The sequence below is a fragment of the Rhinolophus sinicus genome, linkage group LG01 (assembly GCF_036562045.2).
Source record: "Rhinolophus sinicus isolate RSC01 linkage group LG01, ASM3656204v1, whole genome shotgun sequence".
Taxonomy (NCBI): Eukaryota; Metazoa; Chordata; class Mammalia; order Chiroptera; family Rhinolophidae; genus Rhinolophus; species Rhinolophus sinicus.
In genome coordinates, this window is record NC_133751.1 from 202,303,226 (window position 1) to 202,327,596 (window position 24,371).

The 24,371-nt window shown below is 48.6% G+C and overlaps 1 protein-coding gene across 1 annotated transcript; it reads left to right on the forward strand.

Moving 5' to 3' along the window:
* Positions 1–9,409: 9,409 nt before the first annotated feature.
* On the forward strand, positions 9,410–23,757 carry SPATA3 (spermatogenesis associated 3). The gene is made up of 3 exons (XM_074318581.1): positions 9,410–10,282; positions 20,230–20,373; positions 23,660–23,757. The coding sequence occupies exons 1-2, from the start codon at positions 9,460–9,462 to the stop codon at positions 20,343–20,345; spliced, it is 939 nt and encodes a 312-aa protein (XP_074174682.1). The 5' UTR covers positions 9,410–9,459; the 3' UTR covers positions 20,346–20,373; positions 23,660–23,757.
* The last annotated feature ends 614 nt before the right edge of the window (positions 23,758–24,371 follow it).

Consider the following 24,371-nt stretch of genomic DNA (forward strand, 5'->3'; position numbering starts at 1 on the left):
GCAAGGCTGAGCAGAATAGGTGCTGGATAACAGCACTGAGGGAAAGTAGGGAGGAAGGCACAGTGATGACCACACCTGTGTGTCTCACTACTCCATGTGAATGTTGTCCCAGAGGTATTTTCCCAGAGATTGTTCTACTGAGAGGAATTCTGGGGTAAGCTGTTAATAGAGGGTTTTCTCAGCTCATTGCCCAGGTCCAGTGTCTTTCCTCTGGGCCAAAAATCCATCCAAAGCCACAATAGGAACAGACAAAGGCCCACACTATCCAGTTCTGGAGTCTCAGGCGGCAGCCATGTACAGAGACTCACTGTGCCCAGTGCCTGAGAGCACAACACATAGTAAATACTCATTAAATGCTGACTATCTCAAAATTCTCAGGTCTGCCAATCTCATTCAGGGCCCTGGGGCTCCCCTGTATTATTCAGAGATCTCCAGAGAAACAGAACTAATAGGATAAGCAGATAGATAGATAGATAGATAGATAGATAGATAGATAGATAGATAGATAGAATTATTTTAAGAAATTAACTCATGTTTCTGCAGACTGGTAAGCCCAAAATCTGCAGGGTAAGCCAGCAAGCTGGAGATGACCCAGGGAAAAGCTGATGCTGCAGTTCAAGTTTGAAGACAGTCTGCTAAGAGAATTCACCCTCTCTCCAGGGAGGTCAACCTTTTTCTTAAGACCTTCAACTGATTGGATGAGGCCCACCCACATTATGAAGAGCAACCTACTTTACTCAAAGTTTACTTATTTAAATGTTAAGCCCATCCAAAACCTGCCTTCACAGAAACACCTAGAATATATCTGACCAACATCTGGGCACCATAGCCCAGCTGAGTTGACACATAAAATTAACCATCACAGTCTCCACCTTTGTCCTGATGAGTCCCTCTGAGGCTCTCCCTCTCATTCTCTCTGTCCACTCTCTTCCAGGCTAGGCTGATCCTGAGGCTCTCCCCTGCCCTGCTCTAAAAGGCCCCAGGAACTTGAACTCCTCCTTCCTGGACCTTTCTTTTCATCACGTCGAATATTTTGCGTCAATCCCTTCCGGTCTGCAAAGTTTCTGTTGAGAAATCAGCTGACAATTTTATGGGAGCTCCCTTATAAGTTACTAGTTGCCTTTTCTTGCTGCTTTTAGGATTCTCTCTTTATCTCTAACCTTTGCCATTTTAATTATAATATGTCTTGGGATGCCCCATTTGGGTTCATCTTGTTTGGAACTCTGTGCTTCCTGGATGCACATGTCTATTTCCTTCACCAGGTTAGGAATGTTTTCAGTCATTATTTCTTCAAGTAGATTCTCAATCTCTTGCTTTCTTTCTTTTTCTGGTACCTCTATGATACGAATGTTGTCCCAGAGGTTTCTTAAACTATCCTTATTTTTTTGGATTCTTTTTTCTTTTTGCTGTTCTGATTGGGTGTTTTCTGCTACCTTGTCTTCCAAATTGATGATTAGATCCTCTGCTTCATCTAGTCTGCTGGTGATTCCGTCTAGTACATTTTTCATTTCAGTTATTGTATTCTTCACTTCTGACTAGTTCTTTTTTATCGTTTCTATGTCCTTTTGTAGGCTTGCAATCTCTTTGTTGAAGTTCTCACTAAGTTCCTTGAGCATCCTTATAACCATTGTCTTGCATTCTGTCTGTCTCTAGTAGGTTGCTTGCCTCCATTTTATGTAGTTCTTTTTCTGGAGTCTTCTCCTGTTCTTTCATTTGAGACGCATTTCTTTCCTCATTTTGTCTGACTCTCTGTGTTTGTTTCTATGTATTAGGTAGACCTGGTATGTCTCCCAGTCTTGGCTGGGTGGCCTTAGGTAGTAGGTGTCCTGTGGAGCCCAGTGGCACTGTGTCCCTGGTCACCTGAGCCAGTGCTCCAGGAGTGTCCCTTGTGTGGGTTGTGTGTGCTCTCCTGTTATAGTTGAGCCTTGATTACTATTGGCACTTAATTGCTATCAGTGGGTGGGATTGACCCTCAGGCTGACCAGCTCTGGGGTTTGGCCACATCCACAGCTTATGGGCTGCTGTGTGAGAGGCTTACCCCACTGAGTGGGATTTGTACCAGTGGACTCTGGTACCTGTTGAGACCACCCTTTGTGAGTGCCACTTGTGGGGTTAATTGGGTGGTACTCTGCTGTGGTCTAAAACCAACCTCCAAGTATGTTGGTTCTGTGGCCTCTTCAGAGGGGCTCTGGTGCAGGCCAGGTCTCCCCATGCCTGTGACTGGCCGGGGGCTACCTAGTAGGAGCTACAAAGTCATCCACAGTTGTTCACTGCCTGTGCTAAACCTGGAGGCATATGGAAGAGGCCACATTGCGAACCGAGGATGGCTGCCACCAATAGCAGGCCTGGGGTAACTCCATAAAACGACAGGACACCCGGAAGTCTGCTGCCACCTGTCAGCTCCCTTAAGGTTCAGCCACTGATAAAGCCTCGTGTGGTACACAAGTTGGGTGAGGCAGAATTATAGGGAGTCACTAGAATGGGAAGAGTTGTAGACTCTGGTTAATGTAGACTCTGGTTTACAGGTTAATGTAGACTCTGGTTTGGTGCCAGTGCTGAACCTGGAGCAACTCAGCAAAAGCCTCAGAGCACACTGAGGACAGTAGCCGCCCACCTGGGGCCCATGGACAGTTTTCTAAGAAAGAGTGAAATACAGAAGGGGCTGGCTGCTCACAGAGAAAGTGCCTCAGGCAGTGCTGAGTCAGCAGGGTGGAGCAGCAGAGTTCACCAGACCAATCAGATTCAGATTTGGCTGGATGGGGTGGGCTCAACACAGGAAAGATGGCGCTCACCTGCTGGCAACACAAGAGAAAGACCTTTCACTGGGAAAATGCCGACTGTCCTCCAGTCCTCCTGCTGAAGCCATACTCCTCAGTCTGTACTCTGTATGTCTCTGAGGCCCCCCCACCCCCAAGTCACCGTCCCACTGCTGGAGCCCAAGGTGAGTTCCTGTGAGTAAGTGAGTCTGTGCGCGGGCCGTTTAAAAGGACATCTGGCTTTCCTGCAGCCTTTCATCCTACCTGAACAGTTGGAATCCCTACTGTTTTTCACAGCTAGATGTTGTGGGGTCACCTCTTCCCGGCACTAGTACTTGGGGCTGGGGAGCCTTGTGCGGGGGGCGGGGGGGAGAGGCGGCTGGGTTCCCTCACTCCTCCAGGGGGAAACAAGACAGCTGAGATATCCCTCCTGATTCTCAACCACCACCCACAGATGTGGGGCCTGTTCCACACCACTGCCCCTCCTACCAGTCTCGACATGGCTCCTTCTTTAAATTTTCAGTTATAAGACTTCTGTTCAGCCAGACTTCAGATGCTTCTCCCAGTTGATTGTTCTATAATTTAGTAGTAATTTTAATGTGTTCACAGAAGGATGCAAGCACAATGTTTATCTACTCCTCCATCTTGGATCTCTCTCAATTTACGGTTTCTGAGCATCTCCACACACATGCCCAATACCTTCTTTTCTCTCTCCTTGGCAGCTAGACCCTCGATTCCCTGAGGACAGGAGATGTCTTCCCTCCTCTCTTCTGGAGTCTGTTCACAGTTGAGTGTCCCAGAGCAGTTGAGTGTCGCTTTCAGTCCCTGGGGGAATATGAGCTGTGTCAATGAGGAGATACCTGGGGTCTAGTTAGAGGGAAAGGACCAGGACACGCAGGAGGGCCCAGATGGCTGATATCTCCATTCAGCCCTGCAGACTCATCCACAGTCACAGCAGTTCCAGGGCTTTGCAGAAGAAAGGGATGTAGTATATGCTATGAAGATAGAGTTCCACCTTTACACCCGGTTCTTCCTGCATATTGGCCCTGTCCTGGGGACTCCCCCAGGGCCACCTGAATCCCAGCACCCCCTGGATCCAAAAGGAGGCACTGTTGATCTTTCCCTCTCCCCTGACACTGCGGTCCCTGGTGTCCTGAACCTACAGCCCCGCAGCGCCACCTGGTGCTCGGTGTTGCTCAGCCAGCGCGGGCAATCTCCGCCCCGGTCAGGGCAGGGGTGGGAGGGCAGATCTATTTACTATTTTAGCTGACGGGTGGGTAATCCAGGAATCCACCATGCACACTTCTAACTGCTCTCGCTTATACAAGGTAGGACTCGAGTTGGTTCCTCTTTTTATTTCAAAAGTAGTGTACATTTTAGGGAATATAGTCAGTAATATTGAAATAACTATGTATGATATCAGATGGGTTCTCGATTTAGCGGGTGATCATTTCATAAGTTACATAAATGTCTAATCACTATGTTGCACACCTGAAACTCATATAATGTTGTATGTCAACCGTAATTGAAAATTAAATGTTTGAAAAGCAAAAATACTGTACATTTATTATTTTAAAATACACAAGTAAGCAAAAAGAAAAATCTCCATATTAGGGTTCCAGATAAAATACAGGACATCCAGTTAAATTCGGATTTCAGATAAACAATGAATAATTGCATGGGGGGACATGCTTGTTCTAAAAAATTGTTCGCAGTTTATATCTTAAATTCAAGTTTAACTGGATGTTCTGTATTTTTATTTGCTAAATCTGGCAACTCTATACCCATAACCTCATTACACCCTAGTTAATATGTTGAGATGTATTTACACAGCTTTCTTTTTTTTATCCCTCTATGTACATTATTTACCAAAAAAGAGGGTGGGGTGGGGGCTCTGTAAAGTAGACTGTTTTGCAACCCAATTTCGACATTTAACAATATCCCATGAGCATCTTTCCATGACATCAAATGCTTTTTTATAGCACAGTTTTCCATGCTGGCATAACATAAGACTTTCAGACATCTGGAGATCATATAGTTTCTTGATCCCCTATTCGTTTTTTCGGTCCCAAACTGCCCTGATCCTTCTCTGGTTTCCAGTACCTCACCGGTGGGCTGCCGTTCCTCCACCCTGGCTGTGGGCCATGTGTAGCACTCCTAGCAGGTATAGGTCTGACTTCTGCAACGCCGATGAGCAACAGGCAGGACTTTCCTCAGAGAACCAGAGATCCAGCTCAGGAATTAGACTATGGGGTCGAATACCTTCCCTGGTACTCCTCACTCAATGGCCTTGCCCATGGCCTTGTAATGGCTCAGCTGCATCCTCAATTGCAAAATGGGGCTGGTGATCGTGGTAAGGATATTGTGAGGACTAGTTTTTCTCTTACCCACTAGATGGCAACCTCTACCTAAGCAAAAAACCTCCGTTCATCATGGTCATCATTATATCCTCATATGCTCAATGCTTATACATCACAGGCACTCAAAAAATATACACTGACCAAATGACGGATGCTTTTACATGGAAGGAAAGGAGGTGACTTTCCACTTTGGGGGAGATAATACTGCACTGTTAGGATCTGTTAAAAGATAAACTGAGGCAAATTTAAAATTTTAAGAGTTTATTTGGGCAAAAATCTACTTGAATTGGGCAGCTCCAAACTGGAAGTGGTTAGGAGCCGGGAGAAAAACAGAGAGATAAAGTGCTGAAACAAAGAAAGGAAAGTTTGATTGACTGACTGTCACTTCAAGCCCAGTTGACTACTTGTGATTAGTTGTGCTCAGCGTTTTGATTTCATAACCCTGAGGCCTTTACAGGCTTGGGCTGTGGGTCGCTTACATAAACCGACACCGACACCTTAGAGCCACCTTAGTCTAGTGGCCTACCTGGATAATCTCCCTATTTTCAGATCAGGGATTAGCCACCATAGTTCCATCTGAAACCTGAATTCACCTTTACCAGGTAACCTAACATAGTCACAGGTTATAGGGAGTAGGATGCAGGCAACTCTGGGGGCCAGTATGCCACCTACCACAGACCTAGAGTAATTATATAACCTCCAAGAGTCTGTTTCTTTATGAAGTGGACTTCCTACAATGGGGGGGGGGGCAGGGATTAGAGATGGTTCTGTCAGTCATCTGTGATGTGTAACAAATTACCCCAAAACTTAGTCACATAAAACAATATTATCTCACACCCTTTCTGAGGGTCACAAATTATTGACCAGTGTGGCTGAGTAGTCCAGCGTGGGATCTTTCATAAGATTGGTTTCAGTCAAGATGTCAACCAAGGCTTCAGTCATCTGAAAGACTGGCTAGGGCTGAAGGCTCTTAAGAAGGCTTCCTTGGGCTGGCCCGGTGGCTCAGGTGGTTGGAGCGCCATGTTCCTAACTCCAAAGGCTGCCAGTTTGATTCCCACATGGGCCAGTGGGCTCTCAACCACAAGGTTGCCAGTTCAACTCTTCAAGTCCTGCAAGGGATGGTGGGCAGTGCCCCCTGCAACTAAGATTGAACACGGACGGCACCTTTAGCTGAGCTGCCGCTGAGCTCCTGGATGGCTCAGGTTGGGTGGAGCACGGGCTCTCAACCACAAGGTTGCCAGTTCGACTCCCGCAAGGGATGGTGGGCTGCACCCCCTGCAACTAGCAACGGCAACTAGACCTGGACCTGAGCTGTGCCCTCCACAACTAAGACTGAAAGGACAACAACTTGAAGCTGAATGGCACCCTCCACAACTAAGATTGAAAGGACAACAACTTCACTTGGGGAAAAAAAAAGTCCTGGAAGTACACACTGTTCCCCAATAAAGTCCTGTTTAAAAAAAAAAAAAAAAAGAAGGCTTCCTCCATGGCTGTTGGTAGGAGGCCTCAGTTTCTTTCATGTGGACCCCTCCATAGGGCTGCTTGAGTGTCCTCACCATGTGTCCCTACAGAGAGTGATCCAAGAGAGTGAAACAGAAGCCACAATATCTTTTTTTTTACCGAGCCATGTACATATATTCCTATTTTAAATAATTAAATGATTTTTCAAAATAAAAGTATCTATAACATTACTCAGTTTTGTCTAGTTCTGAAGTTTCCAAGCATTATCAGCAGAATCCTTTCCTCAAAAGAGATTTTCTAGGGTATCCCAATATGGCAACCAGATACAAGAGCAAGTAGCTTCAGTGGGCGCAAGGCCTGGGGACCACCTATACGCTTCTCACTCAGGTTACAAACTTCTGGATTCAACCTTTTATCTGAGCAGGACATTCCCAAATTTCCAAAGCTGGAAATAAGAACTTTTATGAGAATTTGAATTGGTAAAAAGATTATTTTCTCCTCCTCCAGGGTCTTTTCTTCTTAATATCCCTTCATTATGAAAATATTTGGTTTTATTATTTTTTTTGTCAGAAAGTTACAAGCCTACAAAGGAAAGAAGGAAAGATTAGTCATTTAGTTAGAAGAGAAATTCCCAACCTTTTCTCACTGTGCCCTTAAAATTATACCCAGAAGGCTTTTCAACCCAGGAACTTAAAACAATTAGAGGCCTTGTTTCAGGTGTTTTCCTCTGCTCCCACCCCCTCACCCACTTTTCCCTTCCCCTCCCTATCTCCCCACCCTCTTAGTCCCCCATCCCAGTCATTATTAGCCTCCAGAAGCCAGTATGACAAAGTGTAGGCCCCACCTGTCAGTCTCAGGTTGCTGTGGCACTTACTGCGTCCTGGCAGTTACCTACGATTTGCAGACAGTCAGGCCTGGGTTTAGATCCCAGATCTACTACTTAATGATTGAATTTGGACAAGTTAATCTCTCTGAGCCTTGGTTTCTGCATCTGTAACTTGGGGACAGTGCCCCAGTCCACTGCTGGGCTGCAGAAAAGATGACACATGTAAATACCCAGCACACAGAAGGACCCCAACTAATGGCCTCCTGCCTTTACCTGGCCTTTTCCAAGCTCCCTGGCCTGGGGCTCCTGGAGCTTTTAGCAGGATTCTGGTTGATGGCTTGCTTTTTGGAGTCTTTAATTTTTATATTTTTCAAGTAATTGTAAACACCCTGGTAAAGCTCATTAAAAAAAATAAAGGGAAAATTTTCCCCACCATTAAACTGCCAGTCACTGCGGCTGTCCTGGGTACTCCGTCCCACCTCCCCAGGGCTCTCTGCTCACCTCATGTGCCAGGCAAATAAGGCACTTCTTGTTTTGTTTTGTTTTGTTTTTTGTTCTGTCTTGTTTTCCTGAAGCTCTTTCCTGGCACTTTGACAGGCCTCTGGTACCCTGTGAGATAATAGAAAATATATGTTGGTCTCTGCCCCCAGCTTCCGGCACAAAGTTGCTGAAACCCTTGTAATGTTCTAAGTCATAAGGGCACCAGGAGCTCTTCTGTTCTAATATTTGGTCTTAGACCCTGCTTCCTGACACCCAGCTCCTACATTGCTTGGCATTTCCTGGGTAATAGGAGTGTCTTTTGTTCTAATGAGGTGACTCTGTGTGGGCTCCTGGATGGGGGCTGGTCAACAGAAAGAACAAGCCATGCTTAGAAGCTTGGGATTTTCAGCTCCATCCCCATTCTCCAGAGAGGGGAGAGGGGCTGGAGATGGAGTTAATAACTGATCATGCCTACCTGAGGAGGCCTCCATGAAAATCCCAATAGTATGTGGTTTGGAGACCTTCTAGGTCAGTGAACACAGTGCAGGAAGAGTGGTGTGCCCACCTGGAAGCTCCATGCACCTTTGCACATTCCTCGTGCTAAGGATATCCTCCATCTGGATGCTCCTCTGTATCCTTTATCACATCCTTTTATAATAAACTGGTAAAGAGTAAGTAAATTGTTTTCCCGAGATCTGTGAGCCACTCCAGCAAATTAATCAAACCCAACCAGGGGGTCGTGGGAACCTCTGATTTATGGTGGATGGGTCAGAATGACAGGTAACAACGTGGACTTGTGATTGGTGTCTGAAGGAAGGGGGCAGTCTTGCGGGACTGAGACCTTAACCTGTGGGAACCCTATGCTTTCTTCAGGCAGATAATGTCAGAATTGAGTTAAATTGTAGGACACCCAGCTGGTGTCACAGAATTGCTTGGTGTGCAGAAAACCCCCACACATTTGGTGACCAGAAGTGTCAGAAGCGAAGTGTTCTGTGTAAGTAGTAGGGGAGACACACAGAGGGAAGACTGGGTTTTCAAATGCATACCCATTGAAGAGGGGACCCCTGAACCATCTCCCGCAGCCCCAGAGTTTACAGTAGTCCAGGACTCTGGTTCCCGGATTACCCAGGGGGCAGTCAGCCTGAGCCTGGGTAGGACCTCTCTCCCAGGCTGCAGCCATCTAGAACCAGCCTCTTTGCTCCTCACTGCTGGTGAAATGTGTTGGGTGCAGGGAGCATCCAGGTGCACTGCTTTTTAAATGCCCTGGTTCCACACAAATCCATTTTACTTGGAGGCTTGGGCATAACGGTCCATCTATGGGATAAAAGGATTTGTCCTTTTGACATCAAAGACATACAAAATGATAGAGAAACTAAACACAGCAGGCTTACACCAGTGCCCCAAAGCAACTGCGCTGTGTTAGAAGGTTTCTGAGGAATAGTGAGTGGGTGGAGAGCCTTGGCCACGACAGGAAGGGGTAAGGTGCAGGGGTATTGTGACATGCACCAGAAAAAGGCAGCTTTCCTCTTAGACAACGGAAGCCCAGGAGCAGAGGTGCAAGGGAGCCGGAGCAGACATGGAGCCTGGGGCCCAGCCCTCCAGGGCCCCGCAGGAGCTGAGGGCCGATTCACAGCAACAGGCCCCGGCCCAGGCCATCGAGGCCCACGGCCAGGTGCTGCTGCTGGGTGAGTTCTGGAAGCAGGATGAGTGCTGCCTGACCCTGCAGGACATTCTGCAGGACCCCACCGATCGGCCCGCCGGGCCTTCGTCCATCCGAGCCACAAGCGGCCACAGCAGCTCCAGCAACTGCGCCAGGCAGCGGCCCAAGCGCTCCCGGGACAGCTCCTCGCACGACGCCGAAGGCCCGGCCGCCAAGTCCAAGCGCTCCACCCAGCAGTGGCCGCGCAACAGGCACAAGGCTGTGGACCCGCCCGAGTGTGAGCCGGAGGCGGCTCAGGCTCAGGCCGGGACCCCTGGCCCCGGGGCCGCGGAGGACCCGGCGTCGGGATGCTGGGACCCGTCGCAGCCGCCAGCACCGCCCGAACCCGGCGCGCGACTGCTCCTGGTCCTGTGCCGCGCGTCCGCGCTGCGCTCGCAGCTGCCGCGGCTGCAGCTGATTCTGCAGCAGGTGCACGCCCGGCACCGCTGCCCGCCCGCGGCGCTCGTCGGGATTGTGGTGCAGCCGCGGCCCGACGAAGAGGTCGAGGCGCGCCACTGCATGGAGACCCTGCTCTGCAGTGCCTTCGGGCCGCACAGCCCCGCGGTGGAGGTGCACACGGCCGTTTTCAGCCCCAGCCGCCCCGAGGGCACCCTGGACGTCCAGCGCGCAGCCAGCCGAGCGCACAAGGTCGCGGCGCGGGGCTGTGTTCCCCTCGTGGATCGAGGGACTCAGACGGATGGTGAGGGACCCGAAGGCGAGGGGTGGGAACGCCAGGCTGTAACGGGCATCCCCGGGGGGGGGGGGGGGGAGTTCAAATACGGAGGGAGGCCAGTGCCCCGCCCCCACTGGTCCCAGTAGTGGACAAGTCCCTCTCTTAGCGCCTCCACTTACACCGTTTGGGGTGAAGATGGACTAAATTTCTCTGCCCAGGTGTGCTCACTGGGGCAATCTCAGGTCAAAAGTATTCGAATTAACTTCATTTGTAAAGTTACACTTCCCATCCATCCACCTGACCCCTTGTCCCCTTTCTCACGACCCCACTCAGGCTTTTGTAAGATACACATATGCTTGGTTCTTCAGTCTCCTCCCCCTCCCTCTTCCCCCAGGGAACCATAATTACAATAAAAGCATGTGTGTTGTGAGCCAGGCACTATTCTAAGGGTTTTTCAAATCTCATCCTCACAACCCTCTCAAGGAGGTATTTGTTTTAGAGTAGCTGGCTGACTACAGTTCTTGAGATCCTTCTATGGAGGAATCTGGGCCTGTGGCCCCAGTGGGTTAATCGGTGGGTCTAAGGGTCCAGGGCAGTGAGCTCTTAAATGAGCACCAGGTGTCTTCTGTCCCCAGAAGCCCGTCCAGGGCAGTGGTGGGGAAGAAAGAAGTGCTCTGGGGAGGGGGGGAAGTCCAAAGCTCAGTTACTCCAGACTCTGCACCCTCCTGCTGGTGACCAGAGCAAGTTGTTTCTTCTGTGGGCTAGTTGCCCTCCTGACATGTGGGGGCCAAGGGCCAGCTGATGTCTGAGGTACCATCCTGCAGCTCTAAGATGCTAGCTTAGGACAAATGTTGACATGCTCGTTCTGGCTGCCCAGGACACATCCAGATGGCCAGAACCACTAGGGACCTTCTGGGCAGGACTTCGTGCTAACGACCTGACTTTGCATCCCCTTAGACTCCTTCTTCTCGCTCTCCCAATAGTCCATGAGGTTTCCCATGGTTGTCATTCCTGGTTAGGAGAGCCCCTTGGCCATGCACTGCTCCGACCATGATCCTCAGCCAAAGTCAGACTCCAGTCCATCTTTAAAAACAACTCCTTAGTGACGCAGTCTCTGAGGTGCTTTGTCCCCCATCATCCACGCCCATCCTTCCTTCCTGCTTTCTTTGTCTTCCTACCTTCACCTTCAAGCGGCTTTCATTGAGACCTTTCTCTGGACTTTGGCCCTTCATGTCTCCACAGTCTGGGAGTGGGGAACATGAGAAAGTAGAAGGGTAGAAGTCATTCTAACACCACGCAAAATGTGATCTGGGCTCAGAGGGAGACATGACTTCCAGTTGCAGATCTCAAGAAAGGCCTTTTGAGGATGTGGGTCCACTTGAGATGGATCGTAATGATGGGAAGTGTTCCGACAGAGAGGGAGAGGGGCTTGATGGAGGGGGAAGGGCTTCCACAAATTTAGGAAAGTGAGGTGTGTTCACCAGACCTCTGGTACTCGTGATTGGCTAGAGCTAGACATGGATAGCATCAAAGTGGTCTATAAGCCTGGGACAGTGGGCTGTGACTGAGTGACAGAGGAGTCAGACTTCCAGGCTAGAAACTTGCGCTCAAGCCAGACGGCAGAGGCACCATGGAAGATATTCTAGCAAAGATCTATGGCAGTGCCATGTTTCCTCATCCTTCTGGGCCAATCTATTATTCCACAAGTGCCCTCCCCTGCATATTGGGACCACTCTTACTAAAGAACCCACACATATTTTCTCCTCTGCCATAGAAAACTCCCCACGACTCCTGAGGCCTGACACTGTTTTTCTTCTCCCTCCTGGGGAACAAGGACTTGTTTTCTGTGCCTTCTTTGGCTCCTTGGTGTAAAATGAAATGCTTCTTTCATTCCTACCAGGAAATTCTACCCGTGTATGTCTGCCCCTATTTAATTCATTTAAAGCAGTGGTTCTCAACCAGGGACAATTTACACACACACACACACAAGGACATTTACCAATGTCTGTAGATATTTTTGTTTGTCACAACTTGGAAGGAATGGTAGTTGCTATTCGCATCTCATGGGTAGAGGCCAGGGATGCTGCTAAACTTCCTACAATGCACAGGACAGCCCCATAACAAAGAATTTCCTGCCCAAAATGTTAATAGAGCTGAGGTTGAGAAACCCTGGTTTCAAACAGGTTGAAGACTTCAGTCAAAAGCCCATTGGTGCCTGAAAATCTGATTCTGCAGAAATAAGTGCCTTTGGAGGTGTCGACCTGTCTGCTAAATCTGGACAGGCTTCCTGACTGGTCCCAGTCTCTGATTCTAAAGCAAATCCCCAAGGGATCCACCTTCCTGTAGCCTCACGTGCTCCCTGAACCTCCTCACGCTGAAGCGCAACCAGATCCAGCCCAACTTTATTGATCTAAGCTTCCTTCCACGTCTAGTCCTCCTTTGTGCTTTTCCTTCCATCTTCTCACTCAAGGGATTTTTTTCATTCATTGATTTCAAGGCCTGTATAAGTATCTGAATCCCTATTGCCTTCTGGAGTCATGAAAAGAGAGAGAGCCCTGAACAGGAACTTTGCCCCACCAATGCCGCCAACCAGCTGTGTGACTTTGGAAAGGTAATTTAACTCTGAACCTCACTTTCTCTGTGAAAAGAAAATCAGCAAGGTCTTTTCAGGCTCTAGAATCCCTAAAGTACTTCCTGTCATTCACTACTCACATTGGATCTGGCCTTGCGTGGAGATTCCTCCTAGCTAGGTCTTCCCTGAACCTTATCCTGGGGCAGGAGTGTCACCCCCCAGATGCAAGGGGTTAACAGTGGAATATTCACCCACCTTGTGATGCACTCGTGGAAGTAGAGTCTTCTAATGTGAACATATTTTATGGTGTAGTCAAAATGTGCAATTTAAGGTTGTCTTTTAAAAATGCTTTTTCCTCTCCCATCCTAAAAGGAAAATCACATTGTTAACCTCGAGAAAGATTCATAGTCCCCTAATTGACCTGAAGAGTTTGGGATTTGAGAGGTAGTCTGTTGTGGCTGGTGTAATGAGTTTGAGAAAAATGTGGTTTTTCCAAACAGCTGTTACGTTTTCAGGGAAATTCTTTTGCCAAATGCAAGGGTTCTTCTCAAAGTTGGGGATTCTCCCCACACACAGTGGGGGATGGCAGGCTTTGGAAGAAGAGGGAAGGAAGCTACTCTATAGAAGATAATCTGGGGGAGACAGCTGAGATGGTAGGAGGATGTGGGCTTTCCATGGACCTCCAAATCTTCAGGAAAGTTACCTAAAACTCACAGGATACATGGTGAAGTAGTTTTGGGGTGTTTGAGGGTTGGACTGTGGTACGTGGAAACTGGTGACAGAGCTGAGCATCACAGCCAGGGTATCTTAGAGCCAATGGAAAGTGCACAGGGACCCAGGAACACACCAACAAAGTGCCTGAAGGAGGCACGCCAGTTAGAATCGTGGGGGGTCCAGGTTGTCACAGGCTTAACCCAGGTCTGTGAGGAGTCCAACAGCTGCCCTCTGCCCATCCCAGTAGCTGGGGGGAAGGGAGAACATTAGGCTGGTGCCTGCAGAGAAGACTGTCCCCAGAGCACTGCCATAGGAGCCACCCTGGCTTTTGTGACCTCACAGGAGGGGGATGGGTGACCTTTCTCTGTGGGGCCTGGGTCTAGCCTGAGGCCAGAGCCTTCCCCCAGGCCAGGAGCAAACGGCTCCTCCAGGAGGGAGCCGGGAGATTAGGCAGCTCCATGTAGGTCCACGTTCAGGTTGGGAGGACCCACCATGAAGAAGGGCAAGAGGAAGAAGTCAGAGGCCAGACGCCGTGGCTCCATCTTACAGCAAGGTAGCTCCGAATCTGCCTCACAGCAGCAGCCTGGCTCTGGATCTGATTCCCAGCAGCAGCCTGGCTCTGGATCCACCTCACAGCAGCAGCCCAGCTCTGGTTCCATCTCACAGCAGCAGCCATGCTCTGGATCCATCTCACAGCAGCAGCCTGGCTCTGGTTCCATCTCACAGCAGCCCAGCTCTGGATTCTCCTCACAGCAGCAGCCAGACTCTGAATTCACCTCACAGAAGCAGTCGGGCTCCAGACCCGGACTTGCGCCACAGCAGCCTGTGTCCCAGGCTCTCAGAGCTCCCGAAATCAGCCAGTCAGCTCGGGGCCAGCCGTGTCACAACACGAGCACAAAACCATCCTCTGGACCTAAAAAAACAGGTGGGCAGACTTCTAGCTCAACAGTTCCCACCTTTCCATTGCTGGCGTCCCAGGGTTACCCCAGAAGCTGGTTGTTAGCAGGTAGTGATGCCAGGTTTATGTGTGTTCTGGAATTGTGCTTGTGGAATGCGAGGGGTTTGGGTTCTGTTTTTGCCCAAGAGACCAGGATTCCTGGATTTTGTCATTCCTCACCATGCTGAGTGTCACTGAAGAAGGCAGCCATGCATACGTATTAGCGTTTAACGTGGCTCTGTGGTAATACTAGCCCATTAGGAATCAGAAGTGCCATGTGGCTACTCAAAAATAAAAACCAAGGATGTCTTAATAGAATTATATGGTTTAGGACAGGGAGGTGATCATACTGCTTAAGTCTGCCCTCATCAGGCTATCCAGGTGTGCTCTAAAAGATACCTGCAGTCTAGTCCAAAGAAGAAAGTGCAGGTTGATGGGGGATGAGAGAGCTAGGGGGAAGCAAGAGCCATTTGGTGAATGAGAGTTGGTTGAAGGAATTGGAGGAAATCTGTCTGTCAGGTAGAAAATGTGAGTAGACTTCTTCCATGTTGTCCTCAGATGTCTGACTATGAGCCCACGGATAGCGCTGCCAGATAAAATATAGGATATCTAGTTAAATTTGAATGACCGTAACAACTAATTTTTCAGTATAATGTGCTCCAAATATTGCATGAGAGTGCTGTATTTTTATTTACTAAATCTGGCAACCTTACCCATTAAAGACACTATATAGACAGACAGATTTCTACTTAACACTTAAAAAAATCCCCAACAATTAGTTCTGTCTGACAATGGAATGGCCGTTGAGGCAAAGTGATCCCCCATCTTCTTGGGTAGCCAGAGTCTGAATGAGCACTGGATTGTGTAGAGGGAATTCAAGTGGTATCCAGGAGGTGGGCTGGTTAATACTACTATTAGTAATAATAATGGTAATAGCTAACTAAGGATCACCAAGCATTTATTGTGCACGCAACGTTTGGATCGGCCATCTATGTTCATCTTCTCATTTAACAATCCCAGAAAGGACATACTAGTATCATCATCTCCATTTTATAGATGGGGAAACTGAAGCCCAAAGAAAGCAAACAACTCGCTCTCAAGCAGGCACTGAGAGGGGAACCTCAGTCTATACTCACTCCAGAATCCTTGCTCTTAACTACAGCCCTGACCTGCTGAGCCTCCTTCCCCCTGGAGGAAGACCACCCTTCTCTGAGCTTCTCCTGGATCCACCCTGAGCCAGGGCCTGTGGCTCTGTGATGCTGAGCAGGCCACACTTCCCAAGCCACAGAGTATCCCTCTGGGATGGTGTGGACGTTAAAAAATAAATAAAAAAGAAGGAGAAGGGGAAGGAGAAGTGGAAGAGGAAGAGGAAGAGGAAGAGGAAGGAGAAGGAGAAGAGGAAGGAGAAGAAGGAACGCAAGCACTAAATCCAAGGTGTTGCTGTGACACGATATTTCTGTGGCTAGAAATCAATCCATTCTTAACATATGGAAATGGTTTCAACTGTTACGCTATATATTGTATGTATTGTGATCATCAACCACTGAGCTAAATATTTCTGGATTATAGCCTTCAGAACTGGTATCTGTAGACTGCAAAACTTTCCATTCCCAAATCTTTTAATGAACGCACATGACTCACAAGTCATGTGGGGACGAGTTCTGATTATTGAGGAGGCAAAGCAGGAAACAGTAGTTGCTTGTCAGTAGTTAAGATGGATACCTACTCCTCTTCTGCCAAAGGAATTTTCTCCCTTTGAGCCAGAGTAGGAAGGGATGTTGGAGATAAGGGATGAGGGCCTTTAAATAAAGGATGACATTTTCTAAAATCCTTAAACTCTTCTAAAATCCTAAAACTCTTTCGTATGCAGAAAATATTATAGCTCAAAAAAACACGGGTCTTCCCCTAGAATGGCTATAATCAAAGGTGGACAATAACAAGTGCCAGTGAGGCTGTTGGGAAATCGGAATCTTCATACACTGCTGGAGGGAATGTAAAATGGAGCTGCTGCTATGGAAAAGTCTGGCAGTTCCTCAAAGGGTTAAACATGAAGTGATCAAAGAACCCAGCAATTCCACTCCTGGATGAATACCCAAGAGAATTAAAAACATACATCCACACAAAAACTTGCACTCAAATGTTCACAGCAGCATTATTCAAACAATAGCCAAAAAGTGCAGACAAGTCCACATCCATCAACTGATGAATGAATAAACAACAGGTGGCACATCTGTACAATGAAATACCATTAATACTATTTGGCAATAAAAAGAGATGATGTACTGAGACATGCTACAGCATGGACAAACCTCAAAAACATTAGGCTAACCGAAAGAGCCAGTTCCAAAAAAGCTCGCATATTGTATGATTCTTCTTATGAAATGTCCACAATAGGCAAATCTATCGCGAGGAACTGGGGGGAGTGGAGAATAGGCAGTGACTGCTAATGGGTACAGAGCTTCTTTGGGGGAAATGAAATTATTCTGGAATCAGATAGTGATGGTGGATTAGACCTTTGTGAATACGCTAAAAACTGCTGAACATGGTATGGGAATTATATGTCCATTTCAGAAAAAAAAACATTAATAACCAAAAAAAAAAAAGATAAATCTTGCCGTTAGAATATCTTCTTTCCTCAATCCAGAAAAAGTATCCGTCGTGGGCAGGTCTAAGAAGCGAGTGTGAGGAGTCTGCCCAACGTTGATCACCGGCTTCATGGAGCTTTGGTTGGAAGAATCTGTAGTTCTGTCAAGAAGCCAGAAGCCCGGACAGAAGTAGCTGCCTGCGGAATTATGGGGCCAGAAATCCTCTTCTGTAACAGCAGAGGGCGCCATTTTGAGTTTTGCTGTGATCCACAGCACAGTAGGCCAGAAATGGAGATAAGTTTGGGAAAGTATTTCAAGGGCTGTAAACTGGAGCAGCGGTGGTCTTCGGGGTGAATCAGTGAACCCCACAAAAAGGGATGTGGCAGCTTCCGGTGCAGGAATCTCAGTGCCACCTCTCATGGGGTGGGCAGTCATCTGTTACCACCACTTCTACGAATTCTGTGGAAAGAGCACCAAATTGAGAGAAATCCTGAATTGAGGCCCCCTTCTCCAGTCTACTTGCTCTAAGGTCACATCCTTGCAGTCTTTGAGCCTTAGTTTCCTTACTTGTGAACTGAGAATAACAATATTTCACTTCGAAGGACTGTTCTATTAAATGAGATGGATAATGATGTGAAGGATGGAGCGACAGGTGTAAGCTATTACGTCATTATTCTTTTTATTATTCCCAGGTCGCACCAGTCTATAAAACAACCAGTTTCCTACGCAGTTAGTTTCTCTCCTGTGTCTTCCAGGCTCTCCCCCAGACTCCCAGAGGCTGGTAGATCCCTCATCTCTCTCCTTTTCTGTCCACCCAGGGCCTCTGACTCGGCCAGGCCCGCACCCCTTGTGTTCCTGTTCTGCTTGTCCCGGCAGCTCTACTTGCTGGCGTCGTCTGGGCCTGTGTCACAGCCGCATCTTCGATGTCCTTCTGCCTCGGGTCTGGCCAACCATGCCAGGGAGAGGATTCCCAAACCTCCTCACCTTCTACAGGTTCTGGAGCACATGGGGGTGCTGGACCCTCAGGGCACACGGTTCCCAGGACCAGGCTCTGCCCTGGACCGGACCATATTAGCAGTCACGTGTAACTTCCTCTTGGGAACCCTAGGCCAAAAGGAAAGCTTAGGTGGCCGTATCCTAGGGGTTGGCACTCAGCCCTTTTTGACCAGCTTTCTGACCAGACCCACCCTACAGGGAACCCCACCGGCACAGAGAGGTGCTGATTTTCTTCCTTTCCAGGAATTGTTTATTCAGGGGTCCATTTTTCTTTTCTCCATACGCACCCTCCTTCCTCTGAGCACATTCCCTCATCGCGCTTTATAAATTCCATGTCACTCAGGAGCTTTGTTATTAAATGCTCTGTTTGGCCATTGGCCTCCTTCTATGGCCATACCATAGCTCAGAGCTTTAGATTCTTGACCTGCATATGAATTTCCCCTGGAATTTAGTGACAAATACTGGTTATAACTCATATGTCCCTTTGGTAATAACAAGACCTCCACCCGCTTCATAGGGTCTCAGGCTATTTCTAGCAGCTCCCACAGGGAACATGTCCAAGGCAGCGCAGCCCCCTCCCCCCAGCACCAAATACACACACACACACACACACACACACACACACACACACACACAGCATCATTCAAAGTATCTGCCCGTCTTGTCCTCTTTCATGAAACTACTAGATGAAGCCTGCATATGGGAAGACCTCTGTCGGGAACTGGATTACTCTGCTTTTCCGGTGGTGCACGGTTATGTGCCAGGGCTGGGAGAGGGGCCTCTGCCTACCCCTAGCTCTGGGCCCAAAGCAGCTCTGCCTGTACTCGGGGTCTCACAAATGTCCACGGAAGAGGACTTCCACTTGGGAATCTCATACCCCTAACCCGGAGCACAGACCCCCATCCTCCATCTTTATCCGGCTCCTCTTCCCAGCCCCTCCCCCACCAGACCCCTTCTCCTATCCATCCTTGAAAAGCACCATCTCTCAGACATGACAGAAACAGATACCCAGGTGTGTTGGGAAAATATGCCTGGAGCTAAAAATACTCTGCAATTTGGTAAGCCCTATCCAGGAAGGGCCTGCCCGCTACTCACCATTATTAACTGTTCTCCCACACGCTTAGTATTTCCGTCCATCTGGTACCAAGTTGTACCATGGAGTCATATCACTTTAAAACCAACAGGCAGGAAAGCCTACTCTGCATAGGATACTAGGCACTATGAGGGAAACCAAAACAGGGAGATTTACCCTTAAAAATTGTACAGTCTGCGTTGTAAGCTCAGACATGTGCATTTAGGAACTAAGATACAAGCTAGGGGTGATCCATGTCCTACAGGAAGGAGATGTTCAGAGAGCTGCAGAAAAAGAGGGTGCTCACTCTTAAACTGGGGCCCAGACAGACTGTAGTGTCAATCATATCTGAGTTTAGTCTAAAAGGCCCTGAGGAGCCTCTGTGGCTTCTTCTAAAGGGAGAGCATTCTAGGTGGAGGAAAAGGCAAAAGCAAGCTAGGAATGAGGAATCTGAGGGGGGAGAGACATGGATCCAGCCTGGCCAGGGTAAGATACATAGTCTTAATGCAGTTCAGATTTAAGTACCCGCTTCCATAAACTTTCCATTTCTCAATGGAGTGGAATGTTGGCTGTTAGCTTTAAATACACATTCATGTTAAATGAGAATCCTTACTGTAATAGGATTTTTGTCAAAATGGACATTGCATTTGTGAAAACCTTCCTCACAATTATTATAAACATATGTTTTCCTTGCCTTTGTGGTTGGTGTAATGTGTTTCCTCAGATGCTTAATCTCCAAAATGGAGCTACATGGTAAAACCTCCTTCACAGGGTTGTGGGGAGGCTTAAAAAGACACCGGGTGTACGGTGTTTAACACAGGGCCTGGCACACAACGGCCTTGACCACCTTTGTAACCTGCTCCCTGAATGTCCAGGGGAGCTGGCGTCCCAGGCCAGCCCATCCTCAGATCCTGGGGGTCTTGTGGTAGGGTTTTATTGGGAGCAGTAGGTGGAGCTATGCCCTTGAAAGGAGGGCCAGTGTGGGGGACATGGGTATTACTGTAATCCTGAGGGGACCCCACAATTTCCACTTTCCTGTAGAAAGGCACTGAAGCCCCAACTTCTCCCAACCTGTGGGCTTTCTGCTTTTCTTTACAGAAAACCTACAAGAAAACACTCCATTCATCGTAATTCGCGTGCTCCAAGCTCTCGGGACTGTGGTGGTAGCTCTGGGCGCCCTGGGAGCAGCCTACTACACCATTGAATCGCTGTGAACAAACCCCCAGGCTCATGGTCCGGCAGGTATGGGGACCTCCTTCATGCCCACTGCCCTTGGCAGAAGTAGTCTTCAGGCCCTGGTTCGCCAGCCCTACAGTGCAGGGCTGATGGGGTGTCTGTCCCTTCTCTGAAGTGGGGAAGTCTTTACAAGTGGACTAAGCCCCCCAGCCCCTCAGGGAAAGCTTGAGAACTGAGTGAATCCTTCCTGGCCTCAGGGAGGTCTGGCAGGGCTGCTTGACTTGAACGCTCCTGGTCAGTTCTAGACCCATTAATGGGATTGTCAAAGCAGAGTTCCCCAACCCCCGTCATTGGCTCCCCTAGCCACGGATACCAAACAGGAGGAAATGGAAGATGTAGGGGTAGAGGTTCCTACCCATCTCAGGGCCTTGCCTTGGAACTTTCTTCCTGCCCAGAAAGCTTTTCCCCTTTCCCAGCGTTTCAAGCCCTACCTATCCTTTGTGGTCTAGTCCAGTTTCTTCCATGAAGCCTTTCTCTCCTACTGCACCTCCAGTGATTTTTCCCTTCGTTTTAATCACTGTTTCCTCCAGCCTGTTCCATCCTGTATTGTGGATGACTTTTTTGTACGTACGTGGCCTGTCTCCACAACTATATTGCACGATCCTTGAAGGCAGGAAGCAGGCCTCCCACGGCATCTTCAATGCTCCCCTATCCCAGACTGGGCTCCTCAGAAATGGAGCAGAGATTCGTGTGGCAGGATTTATTGAGGAAAAAGGGAATGAGGGAGGCAAGAGAAGGCAGAGGAAAGAGCAGAGCTAGGACAAGGTCTCAGCTGAAGTCCAGCCTCAGCCTGATCCCACGGGACTGCTGGGCCATGAATTATACCACAGAGCTGGTCTCACCTTGAGGCAAGAGGGTTGGCTTTTCACGCCCCTCCATCATTCTGTCGTTGGCGGTAAGGGTGTGGGTGGGGAGTGCATGTCTTTGTAGAAAAACAGCTCCCGTTTGGCTGAGGACAAGTCGTTGGGGAAGTAGATGGACAGCTCTGAGTCATTAGCAACCAACATTCTCAACTCACAGGAGCAGGACAATGGATGCACCAGCCCAGAAAGGGGATCTGGGTGGGCACCAAGAGCACCCACAATGTCCCCATTGTCAAGTCCACCCACAGTGAATGCCTGATAAGTGGTGATGGGGTGGGGGGTGGTCCCTATCATTCCACCCCCAGACCTCCAGCAGCCATAGGAGTGGGCAGGGATGGCCACAGTAGGAGGGCACATGGTGGGAACAGGTGCTCAAAGTACCTCAAAAGCCCAGCCTAGGAAACAAACTCCAGTGAGAGCTCAGCAGCTGCTCAAGAGCTCTGCTGCCTGATCAAGGGACATTCATGGAAGAGCAGAAGCACCTTAAGCTTCACCAAATACCACAGCAGTTGAGAGCCTCACTTTCCTCATCTGTAAATAGGGAAAATCACAGTACTTTCCTCTTGAGATTGTCGGGAGCAGGAGATAAGATGCTTAGAGGACAGAGCAGGCCAGCTCGCAGGCCTTGTGGTTGGAAAGACACTGGCTATAGAGTCAGAGCTGTAGGGTCCTGTCTTGACTCTGCTACTTGATAGCTGGGTGTTAGGGGCCATGTAACTTAACCTCTGGGAGAGTCAGTGTCATCTCTGAAGGGAGGAGAATAGTAACTACCTCCAAGGGTGATGGTAAGGATTAAATGAGGAAGCATGCAGAGGTGCAGGGCCTGATTACAGGGGTAGATGGTGACTGGCAGTGTGGAGACTGCACCAGAGCTAAAGTGTTTTGTCCTAGAGTCTCCTTACAGCACAGCTCTCTGGTGTGAGCTTGGTTTCTGGTGGAAAGGCAGGCTTGGGGTCAGATCCCCTTTTAATATCCAGTGTCGCTAGGGCCTGAGGCAAGTTCCAGAACTTGTGAATGGATAGGTTTCCAAATACCAGGAGGCATTTTGAGACTTGATTTGACAAATGGATTGTGAGTTAGATTACTTGGTGCTGCAAATTTTAGAAAAGCTAATTCAAAATGATAATAAGATTATCTCACATAACAATAGAACAGTTGGGAAGTGTCAGGGCTGGTTAAACTCAACAGTGTCATCAGAGACCTGGGGAGGGACTTCTCCAGCTTTCCGCTCTGCCACCCTCAGCAGAGGGCAGGCTTGTCCCCCTCATGGGCAGATGGCTGGAGGAGCTCCCAGCATCACACCCTCATGTTCTGACAGCCAGAAGCAGGAAAAAGGCTACCTCCTTCTCGTGTCTCTTCTTGAGTTAAGAAACACTTCCCAGGAGCCCTGTCTCCCAAAATACTTGCCCTCTCATTGGGGTGGCATGCCCCTGAATTGGGTTTCATGCTCCTACAAGCAAATTAATAACATAGGGGGTTGAATTATCATGGCTGGATTAGACCAATCTAGATCCATCCCCCCAGGGCTGGGGCTGGGGTTGCTTCCCTCCATGACAAAGTTGGGCAAAGGAGGAGGGCAGACAAATCAAATGAGGCCCCTGGCAGGAAAGAAGTAAGATTGGATCGGGGAGAAGGGGGGTAGCCAGCATCACCCACTACAACAGGCAAGAGTGTTTTAGAAGGTGATGTCATAGCCAGTGCAGCATGAAACTCAGCACATAGACCTGTTGGCTTAGAGGCTGGAGGCGTGCTTCAGCCGCTTCAGGTGTGAGAAAGTCAATGTTACGTGGGGTAGGTGTGCATTGCAGGGGTACACCAAGTCCTCTTGAGTTTCGTAGGCTCAGCTCTTAGAGCCTCCAGAAAGAAAACAGGCAGTCTGGTGTCCTTCTTAGTCCACAGTGAAGAACCATCTGATGACAGTGATAAAGTCTACTGTCTGGTAAAAGCTATTTCTACAATTTTCTTTCCTAAAGCTTGGTGAGACTTTCTCTCTCAGCAGCCCATCAGCAAATAAAGTGGCAAAAGCAAAGGGCTGCTTTTCCTCTCCTTTTGGCACTGAACGAAGTAAAACTCACCACCACAGCCTAGTTTTGCGGGTGTGAGGCTCCATCTTAGCTGCTGGGCCCTTGGGGAAGGGAGAGGAAATGGAAAGTGCCAACGCTGACTGAGCCAAGAACATGCCAGACACTTTGCATGAGCACGTTACAGCCTGAAGGAAAAAACAAAGTCTCCATGTGGCTGTGTTTGCATGAGAGGAAGAGTGGACATGAGAATGGAAGAAATTTGAATCCTAAATAATTTATTTTTCCACAGAAGGATCTTAACTGCTAAACCCTCACCCATGAGATTGTAAAAACAGAAAGCCACCAGAATTCTGGGGTCATGGAGTATTGTGTAAGCTAATGGCTCTGTCCTTATTTTTTTTACAGATCCAGTTTCCATCAAGGATCTCCCTTGTCACCAAAATAGAACAAAACAAAACAAAACAAAAATTCTGTTTCTTTAATGTGTTTTACCCAGAGACACAAAGTTGGTTGGATTTGACCAATGGGTTGGGAGGTAAAGGGGAGGGGACTTTAATGACTTTGTGAGCCCAGGTAAACCAGGGTGGGATCCTGCCATTCCTGTTGGGGGCCAAAGACCCAAGTGGGGGCAACTTTCTCTGCACACATTCACAGAACAAACTGTTTCAGATTTTCCCACTCTAAAAGCAGGAATTATGCAACTTAATTCAACACCTACCACAATTTGTCAACTGCACTTCCGTCTAATGGTCATCCCAGTTAGTGGGAACGGGAGCAGTGTGCTGGCTCCTTTCCAGGAGAAGAGAGGCCCTGAGCCCAGGAAGCTCTGAATCGTGGCTTCATTCAGCTTTACCTGTGATGGGGGCGGGGCAGGGGCAGGGGCAAGGCATGGCTTGCAGCCTGTGGTCTGTCCTGGTGACTTAGCTGATCCCAGCCAGAGCCTGGTGGTTTTGGCGTCTAGTTCCTGAGCAGCTCAGGTGGAGGTCTTAGTTCAAGGTGATCCCAGAAAACACCAGTAGGGGAGAGGGGTGTGAAACAGGGAAGGAAGGACAGTCAATACAAGTGCAGTAGCCACAGGAAGGCAACTGAAGCTTAATCCTCCTGGGGCAACCCTGGG